At 46.4% G+C, this 17,145-nt stretch overlaps 1 protein-coding gene across 1 annotated transcript in view; it reads left to right on the top strand.

Annotated features, from left to right (window-relative positions):
- Window positions 1–17,145, top strand: part of ITGA9 (integrin subunit alpha 9) — a 367,262-nt gene that overhangs the window by 178,944 nt on the left and 171,173 nt on the right. Inside the window, exon 16 of the mRNA XM_075547054.1 lies at window positions 16,479–16,628. Within this exon, the coding sequence (XP_075403169.1) occupies window positions 16,479–16,628 (150 nt within the window). The remainder of the gene's footprint in view (window positions 1–16,478; window positions 16,629–17,145) is intronic.

Genomic DNA, 17,145 nt, shown 5'->3' with positions numbered 1-17,145 from the left:
TTTCCAACCCCTCGTTAAGTAACTCACACTCCCAAAGGTCTTCGTAAGTGTCTGCTACACTAGGAGCGGCTCTTCAAACACAGCCAGACAGCATGTCACTGTGGGTCACCCCCATCCTCATCCCCAGAGACCCCATTCTGGATTAAGGACACTCTCATTCACACAGCGGCCCATTTGGAAGCGTCCACACCTGCCCCACCCTCCCCAGGCTCCTTCAAGGCTAGAATCTGGATGTCCTGATGTTGGGCAAGGCGGGTGGTTCAAAGTGACCAGCTGTTGCATGGGAGAAAGATGAGGCTGTCTGCACCTGTAAAGATGTACAGCCTTGGAAACCCTTTGTCGGGCGTCACTATGAGGCAGAATCCTCTCGTTGGCAATGGATTTGGTTTATGGTCGAGTCTATTTAATTGTCTTCTACTGTGTTCCCTATCTCCCCACCCTGCATGGTGCTGTTTATACCAGTCCTTCGTAACCTGGTTCTTATCCTAAAGCTAACTTTAAAAGTCCACAAGGGTCCCCATTGGTCAACAAAATGAACACAACCCCCCCCCCCCTCCAGAGACCCTGCGACATATCTCTCAGCTTCTTCCCAGCCCTGTCTGCAGCCCTTCTGCCACTCACTTCAGGCCCTTATCAAGTGGTGGTGGCAGTGATGAGGATGACTGGAGGGGGAGGAGAACACAGCTAACCTTTATTGAGTTCCTGGAGCTCTCCAAGGTGCTTGATACCTATTGTCTTATTTAATCTTCAAAGCAATATGCTGAGTTGATCCGATCATCTCATTTCACATCCGAGGAAATGGATGCAGTGAGATTGAGCGAAGTGACCAAAGTCACACAGTTTTAATAGACGGGTCTGAAACTCAGACCTAGGACCATCTGATGGCGATGCCCTTGTTTTCAGCCCCAGGTTCCCTCCCTCCTCAGACAGGCAGCTACCAAACTTTTGCGTTGCTTTTTGCCAGCGGCTATAGCTGCTCTCATTGCCATTCCCTTACCAGTGAGCCGTGCTCCTAGCTTTTCTTCCAGGGTCACATCCTCTCTAAAGATGCTTGGCATGCCCATTCCTACGTAACTTGGAAACTTGCACTCATTCACTCCTGGCTGATGAAGCCACTGGAACAATTCGTCCCCCATGGAGTCCCCACAGGTCTTCCTGTATGAGAGCACCTTCTCCTTAGCATGATTGGCACTTCAATTAAAAGTCAAGTTAATTCAGTTAAAATTCGATTCAATTCAAATTCCCAATGGTCAGTCAAGATGCTTGTTCACTCCTATGTCACAACCTCATTTGCGTGCATCTGCTGTCCCTAGGCTGGACTTGAGAACTGTGTCCTGGCACAGCACCCTTTCAGAGAAGGATATGCTCAGCGCTGCTCATGAAGCTCTGAGGGCCAAGACAGTGCCGAGATCCATCCCCACAGCCGCAGTTATCACCGTAGATCCGGAGCAAGGGCCGTGCTCCTCACTCCTACAGGCCACTCGATGCGACAGCAGCTCCTTAGGCAGGGTTGGGAGCTGGAGAAACACCCTACGTGATGCATGTGTTATTCCATACCAAGATGCAGCTCTGGTGCCACGCCTTTAGTGAGAGGCTGAGGGAAGTTCTTAGGCGAAGATCAGGCGAAGAGAGTAAAAACAAAAACAAACCAACAAACCAAAAGAATTAAGTGCCAAATTGTACGTAAGGACTCGGTTTCAGAAGGATGGTGACCAGAGGGTTAGCTTCATCCAGGGAAGCCATATCGAGGGGTTAGCCTTCAGCTGGGCCTTGAAGGGTGGCTTGAGGTCTGTGGGGAGAAGGGCACTTTAAAAGTGGGAGGCAGCAAGAGTGGAGGCAGGTGGGATCATGTGTCAGGCCACGGCAAATGCACCTGCTCTGTTGTGTTCTCCTCTGGAAGACTGCTGTAGGAGATCACGGTTTGCCCTCCCCTGGTTTTTCCTTCCAGGCCAGCCAGGTTGATCTCTGCCTTGCCTCCTCACTTCTCCTTCAGCTAACAGGCAGAGACCACTGAGTGGCAGGACAGAGGTCACTGTCACAGTTGTCTGGCCTTTGAGGAGCCTTCAGGGATGGCTCTGTGAGTCTTGTCATCATGGCTGAAGTTCTGTAGGTCTTTGGGAAGCACACAGACACCCATTGTCAATCCAGACAACTGGGCTCGCAGCGAGCAGCTATGTCCTGCTTCTCAATCGCTTCCTGTGCCTCTCTTCTCTTTATTCCTCGTCAGGATTCCCAGCACAGCCTACAGCCTCTGATACGTTTAACTGTGATGGTTTCCACTGTTACAGCCAAAACCGGTACTCTAATCATGGCATTCAAGGCCGAGCGACCAGGAAAAACAGTGAGGCGGTTGCTGGTTTCAGACAGGACTTGGGCTCATTCACTCAGGGCTGATGAAGCAACAGAACAAATCTGAGGTTTCTAGAAATGTGGGTAAACCAGAGTTGGAAAAGGATGGGCCGGAGCCTTTAGGGATGGCTCTGGCCTCCACGGCTGTGTGTGTCTGTTATCACAGCTGACGTTGTGGGGGTCTTTGTGTACACAACCAAATCGGCAGAGTCAAAAACAATGGTGCCCGGCTCCAAGATGGCAGCTGACTACGCTGCTTCGAGCATGTATGTTGCTCTTGACCGCATGGCAGTAATCCAGTGCTACCCAGCAGGCTCCTGAGAGGGCTCACCCTGCCTGGTCTGAGTCTCCCATATCAGGGCTTTGACCTGTAATTTTTTTCTGCTATTGTTTTAGGTCCCCCAATTTTAAAAATTTGGGGCCAATTCTATATTTGCTTTGTTGGCCATGACTGAACCAGCTCACATGTGGTTTCCATCGGCTACCTGATCCACGGGATTATCTGTGGGAGCCGGCTGGGAACCTCTCCCCTTCGTATGGACATAAACATGCATTCTTAGCCCAGAAACCTCATCATCGAGCACAGCAAAGGTTTGTCACTCCCTTCTGTGTGCCGGAACAGCTGGGATCCTTGACCTTAGGAGCCTTTTCCTTGTTTGCACTGGCCAGGACCATACTTCACACCTCCAACGAGACCAAAGTCCCAACCTTCTGCATGCAGCTCTCTGGATCCCTTTCCCCCCGTTTCCCATAGGACCAAGGTCATGGTCTGTGGAAATCCATCTTGGCCTCCAGTACAGGGCGTCTAGACCTCACGTTTACTCCAAAGTTCTGTATTATTTTGTTCCTCTAGTTCTTAAAATGCTTCCTTCCCCCCCCCCCACTATCATGATCCCAATTCTACCTTAAAAATCCGGCTAGACCAGAGGATGTACACTGGTACAGACAGGAACTGGAAACAGGGAATCCAGGACAGATGATCCCTTCAGGACCAGTGGTGAGAGGGGTGATACCAGAGGGTGGAGGGAAGGTGGGGTAGAAAGGGGGAACCGATTACAAGGCTCTACATATAACCCCCTTCTTAGGGTATGGACAACAGAAAAGTGGGTGAAGGGAGACATAAGACATAAAATATAATTTATAATAAGACAAAAATTTATAATGAGACATAATTTACAATAATTTATAAATTATCAAGGGTTCATGAGGGAGGGGGAAATGGAGAGGGAGGAGGAAAATGAGAAGCTGATACCAAGGGCTCAAGTAGAAAGCAAGTGTTTTGAAAATGATGATGGCAAAACAAACAAGCAAAAAAGAAAATGATGATGGCAACAAATGTACAAATGTGCTTGACATGATGGATGGATGTACGGATTGTGATAAACATATGAGCCCCCAATAAAATAATTTTAAAAATAAATAATTTAGGGATAAAATAGATCCTTAGAAGTATAGGTGTTTTAAAGCTTTATCTTACATCAGATATATCACAAACTAAGGATTTTTCATACTAAGTCACCTGGTTTTGCAAACACCCCAAACTAAGGCCTCTGTCAACCATGGGGGTCTCAGAACATCTATCCTAGTGTTGGAGACCACCAAGTCATTCAGACCGGCAGCTAAGACAATGTGGATGCAGGGCCACGGGACAGGAAAGCCTGCCTGATTCAGCTCTCTCCATCGTCCACCCTTGGGCTACAGTTTGGCATTTTCATTTGTGCTCATTTATTATGCACCCAGAAATGTTTTGGGGAAAGCCATGTTGGGGACATGTGCATAGGAGGTGGAAAGAGGAAATTAAGAGAGGAAGGAATGTGCACTCAGTTGGAAGTGGGAATTTCATTTCTCCTGGAAGAGACCCAGGCCAGATAATCTCCGTGTTGGTCCATGCCTGCCTGGCGTCATTTGGCTGACAAATGATGGTGGGTAATGATCTATAATGCATATTTTTGCTAAGAGTGTTTTACAAGGATGCCATGTGCTCTTAGAAAATTGTTTCCAAATTGTCAAAAGCTGTCATCTCTCACTAGCACATTTTAGAAATGATAAAGGAGAAAAATAATTTTTTTAAAACACCCAACTCTTAAAATACAGGAACACATACATCCCCTTAAACAAGCCCTCCCCTACTCCAAACACAGACTTTGAAACACATAAAGCAAACCATCTTCCACGTGCCCGGGGAGGTTTTTTTCTCTTTGAGGAGGAAAAAGCACCTATGTGGTTTCTCTGGGCAATCCAGGCACATGGATCCCTAGAAGAGAAACCGATGCTCTGTGGCCTTTCCTTAGCAACGACGCTTGTCAAAGGATCATACATTTCAGGCTAATGGTCTATCCATTACCAGAACACGATACTACATGTAAAGGAAGATGCAGTCATAATTAAAGACCATAATCTCATTGAGAATCGTTCGGAAACAAGTTACACTGATCCACTCACCCCTTTACGCTGCTCGCCTTACAAGATTTCTCCAGTTCTTGGCAGCCCGCTGTGTGTCAAACCCCTGTCTGTCTAGACAGTGTTTACGAAGTCCCCCAAAGAAAGCTTTGTCTCTTCTTATCTTCCCTCTGTTAATGGACACTTGGGCGGTTTCCGTTTGGGGGACTATTATAAATATTCTCCCTGAGAACATCTTCCTCTATGTCTTCTGATACACAAACAACTGCGTTTCGGTGCAGTATAAATCTCAGAGTGGACTTGTCAGGTCACGAAGAATGAGATAGTTCAGGAGAAACTTCCTAGAGCAGCAGTGTGTATGCCCATGAGAGTGTGTGAGAGCGTTCCGGCCCTTCCGCAGCCTCACCAACACTCAGGATTGTCTAGCTTTTCTACCTGTAACTGTTCTAGTAGATGTTTAATGGCTTCATGGTATTTGTTGTATTTTTTAAATTATCCATTTTTTCCCAGCCTTTCTTATTTTCTAATGGATGTGTATTAGAAGGATATAGAGTTCCTTCTAATAAGAGTTTCAGCAGTAACCCATAACTCAAAAAAGAAATCATTTTATTGGGGCCTCTTACAGTTCTGATAACAGTCCATGCAAAATTGTTTCAAGCATATTTGTACATATGTTGCTGTCATCATTTTCTAAACATTTACTTTCTATTTGAGCCTTTGGTATCAGCTCCTCTCCCCCCCCCCCCATGATCCAATAACTGTTGATATATATTTTTTGTAATTCTGATCAAAATATTCTCTAATTTCTATTATGATTGTTTCCTTTGACCCATGAGCTCTTTAGAAGAGCTTGTCTAATTTATTTGTAAAGTTGTCTTGTTAATCTTTTACTAGTGATTGTTAATCACTCTGTATGATTTCAACATTGACATTTATTGAAACTTGCTTTATGGAAATTCTGATAAATGTTTCATACTCATTTGGAAGGAATGAATTTTGCATTTGTTTGTTGAAATGTTTGTACTTGGGTACAATAATCATGTAGTTTGAATTTTGTGCATTCTTATCGATTTTTAATCTTATGAGATAATTGTGTTAAAATTTTATTATTATTTTTTTACTTAGTGCATTGACTCTTTTATCATCACAAAGTGACCTTTTTGATCTGGAATAATTGCTTCTTAAACTGAAATCTACTTTGTTTGGTATTAGTATGGTCATCAGTGTCTTCTTAGGATAATTTATTCATGACACATCTTTTTCCATTATTTTACTTTCAACCTGCAAGTGTTCTTATTTTTTATTGAGTGTGGAAATCTTGCTCTTTCAACTGGAGCATTTTGAATGTGTCTATTTTAAATTATGATTCCTCATATTCTTGAGTTTAAATGGACCATCATTCTACTTGTCTTCAATTTGTTCCATCTGTTTTTTGTACCCCACCCCGCCTTCTTGCTTTCTTTGAGATTTAGCAAGCATTTTTCATAGTCTGTTTTCCCTTTTGTTAGGTTAGTAATGGCACGTTCTTTGTCTTCCTTTAGGGTTACCCCAAACGTTACCTCATGCATACTTCACGTGGTCTCGTGTAATTAGTGCTTTGATAACATTCTGAATATTCGGGTGCTCCATCACCATTTGCGACCCTCTGCCTCTCTGTGTTATGATTGTCATGCGTTTTAATTTTACATGCACTGTAAACGCCATAACGTTCCCTATAACTTCTCGGTGACAGCCCTCTTCTCCCATTGTGACAACCACACATGTATTCAGACCTTGTCACATGTCACAAGGTGGGGGCCAAAGTCACCTGGTTGAGCAACACTCATTCATTTAGCCAATGTGTATCTCTCTTTTGCTTCGCTCTGGCCTCTGTCTCCATACTTCCATCTGATCTCACTTTCCTTTTGTCTGAAATATCCCTTTCTTATTTCTTTAGTGGGGATCTATGGGCGACAGGAAACTCCGTGTTATCTACAAGCATCTCTCATTTGCTTTAATGCTTGATGGTCTTTTTTCCTGGCCCTGGAATTCTAGGCTGGCAGTTAATTCATCTCAGCACTTTGAAAGTGTTAGTCCATTGTCTTCCGGCTTCCATTGTTTCAGTTGTAAGGTCTTTTTAAAGTCTTATTGAAGATTCCTTAAAACTATATTATTTTTGACTCTCTCAGACCTCCGTCTTTGATTGTCAGCAGTGTGACTCTTATATACTTATTAGGTGAATTAAAAAAAAAACTGTATGAAGTTCATAAGACATCTTGAATTTAGACTTCATTTTATTTATCAGTCCGGGCACGTTCCTGGCCAGGGTCACTTGAAATATTGAATCTAGTCCCTTCTCTTTCTTGAATTCCAATTCTACCTTTCACTGTGTCCTCTGCGTTTCTTATGTTCATTTCTGAAGTCCCGTCCTTCTTACTTTCCATGCATTAGTCAGGGTAATTTCTGTTGTCTCTGCTCCTGGGTCACTCCTTCGGCCGGGCCCAGTCTGTAGAGAACCAGACCTGCTCTGCTGCTCATGGCGGCTCTTCTTCTCCGCATCTCAACCCCTGCCTCTTGCTTTCTTCCTCTCTTTGTCCTGTGCTGTTGGGCAATCAGCAAAATACGTAAGGGTAACTGGGATATGAACTATACAACTCAACACAATCTCTTTTCCTTGTCTTGGTGACCATGGCCCCCCAAGTCTTAAGTTTGGTCCCTGCAGCATCCTGAGGCTGTGAGAGACTCAGCTCCGCAAGCAAGAATTGGGCCTTTTTTTCTCGCCAGCACGCCATCATCCACTGCTTAGCCCCTGTCCCACATTCCTTGCAGGTGAGTAAAAATGCTGAGTTTGGGGTTCCACTCAGCATACTGTCTAACCTTCTCTTTGGACTTCGCTCATATCTTTAAACAGGCACGCGTGTGTGCGTGTGTGTATTTTCCAGGTTGCCTGGTGGTTCTCATTGGCTGGAAATGTAAAATCCTCTGTTGACTTTCAAAAGACTCTTCAAGCTTAGGAGATTTTAAAAAATAGTGTGTGGCATTGAATTGCCATTATTAATCACTCTGACCACAGAGATAGAGGACAGGCAGTTCCACTGTTTAGGGCCCCAGTCACTTCTGGAAGTACCTCTTAGGAAGTTCTAGGCAGGCGTTTGGCTAAAGGGACACAGGATTGAGTAGAAACACACATACATATTCACACACGCACACACACAAATCCATGATTAGAAAATTGGCCGGGCGGGAGGGGAGGAGAAAAAGAGCCAAACTAAGGCTTTTTGACAAACCACCTAGGCTTCTTTGAAAATCACAGAGGGATTTCCCCAGACATGTATCTGGCTCCATGGTAGTGGCTGATTTGCTGGCCTTCTGTGTTATTTGCAAATGTGAAGTGAGACCAGCTCTTTCTGTTTGCATCCAGCTTCCACTGTAGCAGCTAGTTAGCTCAGGGAAAGAAAACCCCTTCGTTTCCCGTGGGGCAGGCAGTCCTGGGGTGGACTTCTAATGTGCATGCACAATGCCACAGTGCTCCAATCTATTTCCATAGGATCCTGGAGTGAGGTGGGAATCAGATCACCCTGGGCCTTTCGTCAGATGGGGACGTGCACCTTGTGTACTGGGTACATGGGGTCTTGCGATAGGATGTTACTTACTTATGCTCACTAGTTCACGTGTGCCACATGTCAAGTTCCACAAAGGGCTTCCAGGTGCCTGCCTGTCAACAGCCTAGACGCCCTAGGAGAACAGTAGTGCCCGCTCCTCTAGGAGGAAGCCCTGGGTCAATGACTCCTGCCTCCCATCCCTGACTGGATGGTCCCCGCAGGGATTTCTGTTTCATTTCCAAAGTGAGGTAATTTGGGTGAAAGGTCTGAAGAGCCAGGAGAGACATTGGCCTTGCACGTGTTCAGGATGGTGCCTCAGGCATGTTTCCGGCAGGTTCTCCCTCCTGCTCTGCAGACCCTGGGAGGTTCTGCAGTGCTTCTGGGGAGCGGAGGGGCCCTGTCCGAAGAGGAGGTCAGTCAAGGAGGGGATGAATGTAGGACAAACTGAGGGCCAAGCTGGTCCCCAGAAAATGGAGTGGAAGAACTCATTGCATAGGCAGGGGGGGGGTCCTGTGGTAGGTCTTCTCTAGCAGCGCCAGGGAGCCCCCCCTCAGCCCTGGGGCAGGAGGAGAGTGGTATGGAAGAGAAAAGAACAGGGTTTTAGGATCCAGCAAGATTCCATATGGAGTGAGGCAGAATGTGTCGTAACAAAACTCTGAACATCCCGTAGTTCACCTCACCCCGTGCCCGGCTCTCCCTTTCCTGGTTCCCCATGACAATGGGTGGCATCGGGATCCTCTCCAGCACCAAAGCCAAGTACCTGGGCATCTTCCATAACTGTTCTCTCTCGCTCCACATCCGATCACAAATCCTAAACCTCTCTTGCCACGCGCCCTTCTGTTTTCTGCATCTGCACTGCAGGGTCCTGCCTCCGGACCTCACTCTGTGCCTTCTTGCTTCCTTTTCCCCACTCCTGTCCCCATCAATCCACCTCCAAGCAGAGGACACTCTGCAGAAGACACCCGCTTCACTGATTCCCCCGCCTCCACTTTCCTCCCATCATTCCAAACTGCGCGATAGCGAGAGAGCTTCCCACGAAGAGTACACATCCAAGCTGCCCTTAGCTTGTAGGATACGGTTCACATCTCTGGACCTGATCCCTACTGGAGCCCCCGCCTACCACCACTCCTGTTCACCAGCCGGAGCTTGATAGTCACAGAGTCTATTGCATGCTCACGTCCACCCCATTTTGCTTGCTCCTTCCTGGGTCTCCACCTGCTTTCTGACAAATGTCATTTTGTCTTAAAACTCAGCCCAGGGCCACCTGTCATCTCTTGGAAGTCTACCCGTCATCAGTCTGAATCAGGTGTCGGTCATTTGTGTCCCCAAAGCATCCTCTGCTTTGAAGCATGTTGTGCTGGGTCATCATGGCTTGAGCTGTTTCCCTCGACACTAATTATTCCTTGCAGGTCTTTCATCTGTCTCTCAGGAGCCTGGCACAGTGCCTGGTATAAAGTAACCACCCAATAGATCTTAAATGGAGCACATGTAAAGTCCCCCGATAAAAGTCCAGTCACTGTACTTTCTACTACCAATCTGGGAGCTCTACCTTGGGGCTCTGTTTCAGAGACCGAAGACGCAGGTTTTTAGCAGGGGATGGTAGGTTCTTGCCTTTCAGCCCAACTGTTTGTTTGGCTTTTAGAAGCTTGATTTGTAGTGGCGGCTTTTTTCCATGACTGTGGTCCACGCCAGAATTCAAGGCCGCTACCTCTGTGACCCCCGCGCTTTCTTTACTTCGCTGCAGTGTTCAGCTGGGGAGAGCTGTGCTTCCAGAAGTGAGCAGGGCACCCCCCAAGGCCACGGCTGCTTTGTCTTTGCCGCTCAGCGAGGACACCCCGTGTGGGAAAGGGGCACGGTCTTTTGGGGGGTGTGGTGGGTTTCTAACCCCCATCAGGCCAGGCATTTCCACTCTGTGCTTTTGGGGAAGAGGATGACGGCCCATCCCTCGTCAGAGTGAATCCTGGCCAGGGTTGTTATTGTGGTGACTAGGTGCCAACTGACAGTGACCCGCGTACCACAAACGAAACACCGCCGCGCCCGCGCCCTCCTCTCTGTTGTTAACCCGTTGTGACAACCACTGAGGCAGCCAGTTCATCTCCATAAGCTTCTCCCTCTTTTTCATGCCCGTCTGCTTCACCACATGGGGTCCTTTTCCAGGAGGAACTCTGGAGGTATAGTGGGAACTCTGGGGGTATGGTGGTGACGGGTCAGGCTGCAACCCACAAGGTCAGCAGTTTGAAACCACCAGCCACTTACTGAGAGAAGGATGGGGATTTCTACTCCCTTTAAGAATTACGCTCAGGAACTCACAGGGCAGTTCTGCCCGGTCCTATAGGGTCGTTATGAGCAGGCATTGACTGGATAGCAGTGAGTTCGGTTGGGTGTCTCCTGATACATGTCCGAAATATATATCGGACAAAGTCTCACCACCCTCACTTCTAAGGAGCATTCTGGATGTACTTCTCCCAAGTCAGATTTGCTCATTCTTCTGCTAGTCCACTGTAATCTCCATATTCTTCGCCAACACTGTAATGCATGCCGTCAGTTCTTCTCCGGTCTTCCTGATTCATTGTCTAGCTTTTGAATACATATGAGGTCATCGAAGATACCATCGCTTGGCGCACCTGGTTCCTCAAAATGACATTTTTGGTCTTTACCATTTTAAAGAGTTTTTTTTTTAAAGCAGATTTGCCCAATGCAATCTGTGAAGAGGCCCTTTAGCACTTTTCTAAAGGCTGATTGAGCTGCTCAGATAATCACCTGACATTTTTTGCTCTACAATTTGAGGAGGAAACAATTGCTTTTCAATGGCAAGATTCCCCTTTCTTCCAAGTAGAATTTAGTTAACTTGAACTTCTAGAGCAGAAATGTGTATGTGGGTAATATGTAGTCAGATATGGGCAGTAGAGAGAGTAATAATAGATGCTATTGAGTCACCTCAATAGATGCTATTTATAGCCACCTTCTTTTGGATGAAACATTTTCTGGTCTTGCATCATCTTCACAATCATCAGTGTGCTCCAGTGTGCGCGCATGCACACACACACACACACACACACACGAGTACCACCCCCTGAAAATGGAATAAAGCTCCACTGGGCAGAGCTTTTGTAGTACACATTTTTCCTGCAAGCACCTAAACTCACTCTGAGTTAGTGCATCCAGTGGCATCACCTGGGAAGTTCTCTTTGGTCATAGTGAATTTTTTTCATGAAAGCAGTTTCTCTCAAATGTCATTTTTTTGTGATGGCTGATGTAAGAGACCAGCGTGCAGATGTGAAATTTTGTTTCTTGCTCAAGAAAAATGCCACAGAAGCTTCTATGGCATTTTTCCTGAGCAAGAAACAAAATGATGTTGAACACCGCTTACAAGGCTATGGGAACAACTCAAGTGTATGGGTGGTTTTCTTGTTTAAAAAAAGGTGAACTGTTGATTAATGACAGACCTCATTCTGGACATCCGTCAGCTTCCCAAACAGATGAAAATGTCAACAAAATCCGTGCACTTGTGCTCGAATATGGATGACGGACCACTGAAGAGATAGGGAAGTTATCGGCACTAGCTTGGAGCTCAGTACAGTGAATTTTAATGAAAGATTTGGGAGTGATAAGGGTCGCTATAAAATTTGTGCCTCAGATTCCGACTGACCAGGAAAAAGAGCATTGACTAAAAACATGCTGTGCTTTGAAAGAAGAGCCCCGAAGTGATGGGGGCTTTTTCCCAAGGTCATTACTGGTGAGAAGACACCAGTGGAAGATGCCATCATCACCTTGCCCAAACTAGCTTGTTAAATGAAATGAAAGATCAAGGTGATGCTCATTTTTTTTTTATGTGAGGCAGATAGTGCATTTGGAGTTTGTTCTACCAGGTCAGACTGTTAGTCAAGCTTTCTGTTTAGAGGTCTGAAAAGATTGTTGCCTACCAGTTGCAACAAAAAAAGGCCAGGCTTATGGCAGACAGGAAACTGGGTTTTCCACCACAACAATCCACTTGCTCATGCGCCTATCTCAGTGAGCCAGTTTTTGACAAAAAACAGAATGCCTCTCTTGCCCGATGCACCGTACTCACCCAACCTCACTCCATGTGACTTCTTTTTGTTTCTTCAAATGGGACATGAAGAGGGACATGAAAAGACAGTGATTTGATGACACAGAAGTGGTGAAGAAAAAAATGAGGGAGGTGCTGTTTGCCATCCAAACGGATGAGTTTGAAAAAATGTTTCCAATAATGGAATCACAGATTTCACAAATATATTAAATGTAATGGAGAGTACTTTGTAGGTGATAAGGTTGCTTTATAAAATAATTTTAATACATAGCTTTTAAAAATAGCAGGATTTTTTGGGGGATATGCCCTTATAGATAGATAATAGACAGATAGATAGATAGATAGATAGATAGATAGATAGATGGATATTAGCTATATCTTACACCATCTAAAGTATCCATTCACCTATAATTCTGTTATTCATTCCCCTCCAGTAGGGTTATACAGTCATCATTGTTATCAGCTCCCCCTGCCCCCTTCCTGTACCTGCAGGGAATCATTACTCCCATTACTGTTTCTGAAGGGTTATCTATCTTGGCTTTCATACATCAAAGGATCTTAATTATGCAAATGAACATATGCAGGTCCAATAAGACTAATGTGGTAAAACAATGACCATAATAGTAAGGGAAGTAAATATTAAAGAACTAGAGGATATTTATGTGTTTCATCATGGATATATCATCCCTTCTGTATGGCCCTACTGTGAGGGACTGTCCAATTATCTTGCAGGTGGGTTGTGGGTCTCCACTTTGTCCTTGCTCCTTCATGTCATTTTGATTGCTTGGTTTTGAACTTCTGATACCTATTCCCTTTGACACCTATGATCACACAGGCTGGTGTGATTCTTCCATGTGGACCTTGTTGCTTCCCTGCTTGATAGCTGCTTGTTTAAGACCCCAGATGCTGTATATTCTAATAGCCAGAAACCATCAGCTTTCTTCACCCCATTTGCTTTTGCACCCATTTTGTCTTCAGTGTTGTGTCAGGACGGTGAGTATCATACAGTGCCACATTATCAGAACAAACCATTCTTGTACTGAGGTAAGGTTTAAGTAGAGGCCCAAAGTCCATCTGCTGGAATGCTTTTTAAGTAGTAGAATTTAGTGGACTTGAAGTAGTTGTGTTTTGGGATTTAAGAAATATTCTGCTTTCACCATTTACTTTGGGGGAAAGAAAAAAACAAAAACAAACTCACTGCCATCCATTTGATGCTGCCTCATAGTAGCCCTATAGGAGAGGACATACTTGGGGGAGAGAACGTAATTTATTTGAGCTTTCCTTGAACTGTTTCCTTGTCTGTAGAATGAAGGTAATAATATATCAATTAGCTCAAATTGTATGACAATTAATTAAAATACTGTCTATGGAGAGCTTGACCCAGAATCTGGAATGGTTGAAGTAAGTGACTGAGTGAGTGAACAGTGAGGGAGGGAGGGAGGGAGTGACCCTTGATTGAGTCAACTCTAACTCTATATATATACAGAGGATTTCAAAGCTGTGACCTTTCAGAAACAGGTCATCAACCCTATCTTCTGAGGCGCTTCTGGATGCCTTTGAACTGATCACCTTTTAGCTGGTCGCTGAGCATTTAACTGTTTCGGCCATCCGGTGGAATCCCACTGCTGTGTTATGTCAGGGACCACCAAGGGAGTGAAACATTGCCCAGTCCTGTGCTAATCCTCACAATTGTTACGTCTGAGAGCATTGGTGCAGCCACTGTGTCGAGCAGTCTCATCAAGGCCCTTGCTCTTCTTCATTGCCCTTGTGCTCTGTGAGGCTCTTTCCCAGGGAACTGTCTTCCTAATTACATGTCCGAAGCACATAAGAGTCAGTCTCACCATCCTTGCCTCTACGGAGCATTCTGACTGTACTTCTTCCAAGCAGACCCATTTGTTCTTTTGGCAGTTCATGTAGCTCTCAGTATTCTTTGCCAACACCGTAGTTCAAGTGCATCGATTCTTCTTTAATCTTCTATATTGGAATATCATGGGTGACCAGGAAATGTTTATTTGTTTCTGTGTACATCCTCCACCCTTACCAAGAATAATAACTTGATATTTGGCTTACTTTGATGAGAAGGATTTAAATGAACAAACTTAAGATCGTTGAGATAAGTTTACAGAACCTCTAAAGAATCCACTGATAAAAACATAAAAATGTCATGCCTTTACTACTCTTGATCCAGGCTAGAGGCTTTACGTCCTGAGCAGCAAGTGGCTTCAGGTCCCAGGTAGGCAACTGTCTATTCCTGAAAGGACAGAACAGTCGAAGTTGATTCTTCACGTCTAGAGCTCAGGAATGTTTCATGACCACAGATTACCCAGACACCACCCCCCCCTCTTGAATTTACGCTCCGGCATAGAATCTCTTCCCCATTGAATGTTTCCCGAACACAAATGCGAATCATCTGTCAGTCCCTGGGCTCCTGGCTTGGAGCTGGGGTTTGCGGAGCTCTTGTGGGGGTACATGGCTGCAGGGTTGGTTAATGGCTACTGATCTGCTTCTGATAAGAGCTCTGAGTTTGGGTGTCCATCTGTAAGGGCATCCGGATGGTGTTGTTCCACGTTGGCAATTGAAAGAAGCTCATAGAGCTCTTTGGGCGGTCACAGAGCCTTCTCCTGGACGCAGGCTAAGCAAAACACAGCGTGTACTGAGCTGTCCTCTGTCTGCATCTGCCAAGGGTGGACAGTGACCGAGCCGGGTGGGTCTGCTCCTGGAGAGGGGGCTGGGCGTCAGGAAGAAGGGGCAGCAAACACTGCCCCAGATACCTTTAAAGCAGCGGTTCTCATCCTGGGGGTTGTGACCCTTTGGGGGTTCAAACGACCCTTTCACAGGGGTCACCCAATTCATAACAATAGCAAAATAATAGTGATGAAGTAGCAATGAAAATAACTTTATGGTTGGGGGCAGGGGTCGCCACCACGTGAGGAACTGTATGAAAGGGCCTTGTCATTAGGAAGGTTTAGAGGCTGTTAGAACTTTCGGTTGTTCGAAACACAAGATTCAAATGCCCCCTTTATTCCACCAGCCTGGCTCTTCACACAGAAATAAGGGCCTTGATTCCGTTCTCATGGGGTGTGGTGGCCTCTGCCCCCCTGCCCACCCCGCCTTCTCGCTCACTCCACTTCGTTGCTGGCCCCTCCCTGTCTCTCTGGAGAACAGTGGGTCGCAGTGGGGACCTGTCAGCGTGCCCTGCTCCATTGACAAGGCCTCGGAGAACTTGACTATGGGCGCATTTGGAGCAGTACATCCCAGGGAGGTGGCGGGTCCAGAGTTTGGTTCCCAGGTTTCTGACTCGTCTTTCTTGTGGAGGGTAGAAGCCCGGAGTCCTGAGGCGAAAGCCACACCTGTCTTGAGATGTCTGAACCTCTGGGCTTGAACAGATATCGCCCAAAGTCCTTATCAACCACATGCCTATTGAGATGTAGTACCTCGGTTGCCCTTTCCCACACAGTGAGGATGGTGAGGCCCAGCACACGGGGCCTGGAATGGGAGGGGGGGTAAGTTGGTGGAGGGGGGAGTGTTTCCCCTCCCTTGGGAAGACTTAGCACACGACTCAGTACAGCGTTTCTTCCTGCCCCCTCCTTTCCCAGTGACCTTCCTCCTTTCCTTCCCTTGGGTTCCAAAGGGACAAGGCTTCCAGCGATTGCCTCTGGGGAGGTGCAGAGCCCTTCCACGTCATTTGAGTGCCCTGAACTGATCATGGGGTTCCTATTTATTGATCTCAATGCAAAGGAGCTTTGATCATTGCGGAGCTACGCATGCGAGGGGCTAGCCTCGCAACATGAGTGCAGCAGCTCTCCTGCCTGCCAACTTAGAGGAATATTTGGAAGATGAGTAAAATAATGTCTTCCATATGCTAGGAAGAAGAAGATGCAGCCCCACGCACGGTGCAGTGGAAAAGCCCCCACTTCTTAACAGACTGGCCTAGGTCTGGACGTTCCCTGCTTTAGTCCTCAGTGACCTCATCAAACACAGGAGCAGAATAAAACCCCGCCGCACCTGGTGGCTGTGAGACCCGACGAGGCAGTTACTGGGGAAGGTTTTTGGCAACTGGGAGCTGCTCTGCTCATGCGCGTGTCTGTTTGTTATTTCAGAGGAGAGTGCAGGACGTCATCAGTCCGATTGTGTTCGAAGCAGCCTACAGCCTCGGCGAGCATGTGACCGGAACGGAGGAGAAGGAGCTGCCCGCCCTGATGCCAGTGCTCCGCTGGAAGAAGGGACAAAAGATCGCCCAGAAGAATCAGGTCAGAACAAAAAATCCTGTCGCTGTGAATGAGGGGGGTGGGCCAAGTGGAGACCCAAAGCCCATCTGTAGGCAAATGGACATTCCCTTATAGAAGGGTCACAAGGAAGAGACGAGGCGATCAGGGTGCAGTATAACACAGATGAATCATACAGCTTTCCTCTAGTTCTTTAATGCTTCCTGCCCCCCCCACTATCATGACCCTAATTCTACCTTACAAATCTGGCTAGGCGAGAGCATGTACACAGGTACAGATAAGATCTGGAAACACAGGGAATCCAGGACAGGTAAACACCTCAGAACCAATCATGAGAGTAGCAATACCAGGAGGGGAAGCAGAAGGTGGGAGGAGAAGGGAGGAACCAATCACAATGATTGACATGTAACCCCCCACTCAGATGAGATGGAAGAGTGCTGATGGGTGAAGCTCAGAGTGGCTGAGGGAGACCAGATTACCTCTACCCTTGGAACCAGAGACTTATTGGGACCAGTCAGGACAAAAGTGAGATGTGACACTG

This window comes from Tenrec ecaudatus, chromosome 4, assembly GCF_050624435.1.
Source record: "Tenrec ecaudatus isolate mTenEca1 chromosome 4, mTenEca1.hap1, whole genome shotgun sequence".
In the NCBI taxonomy this organism is placed as follows: domain Eukaryota; kingdom Metazoa; phylum Chordata; class Mammalia; order Afrosoricida; family Tenrecidae; genus Tenrec; species Tenrec ecaudatus.
This window is presented reverse-complemented; position numbering and strand designations above follow the sequence as displayed.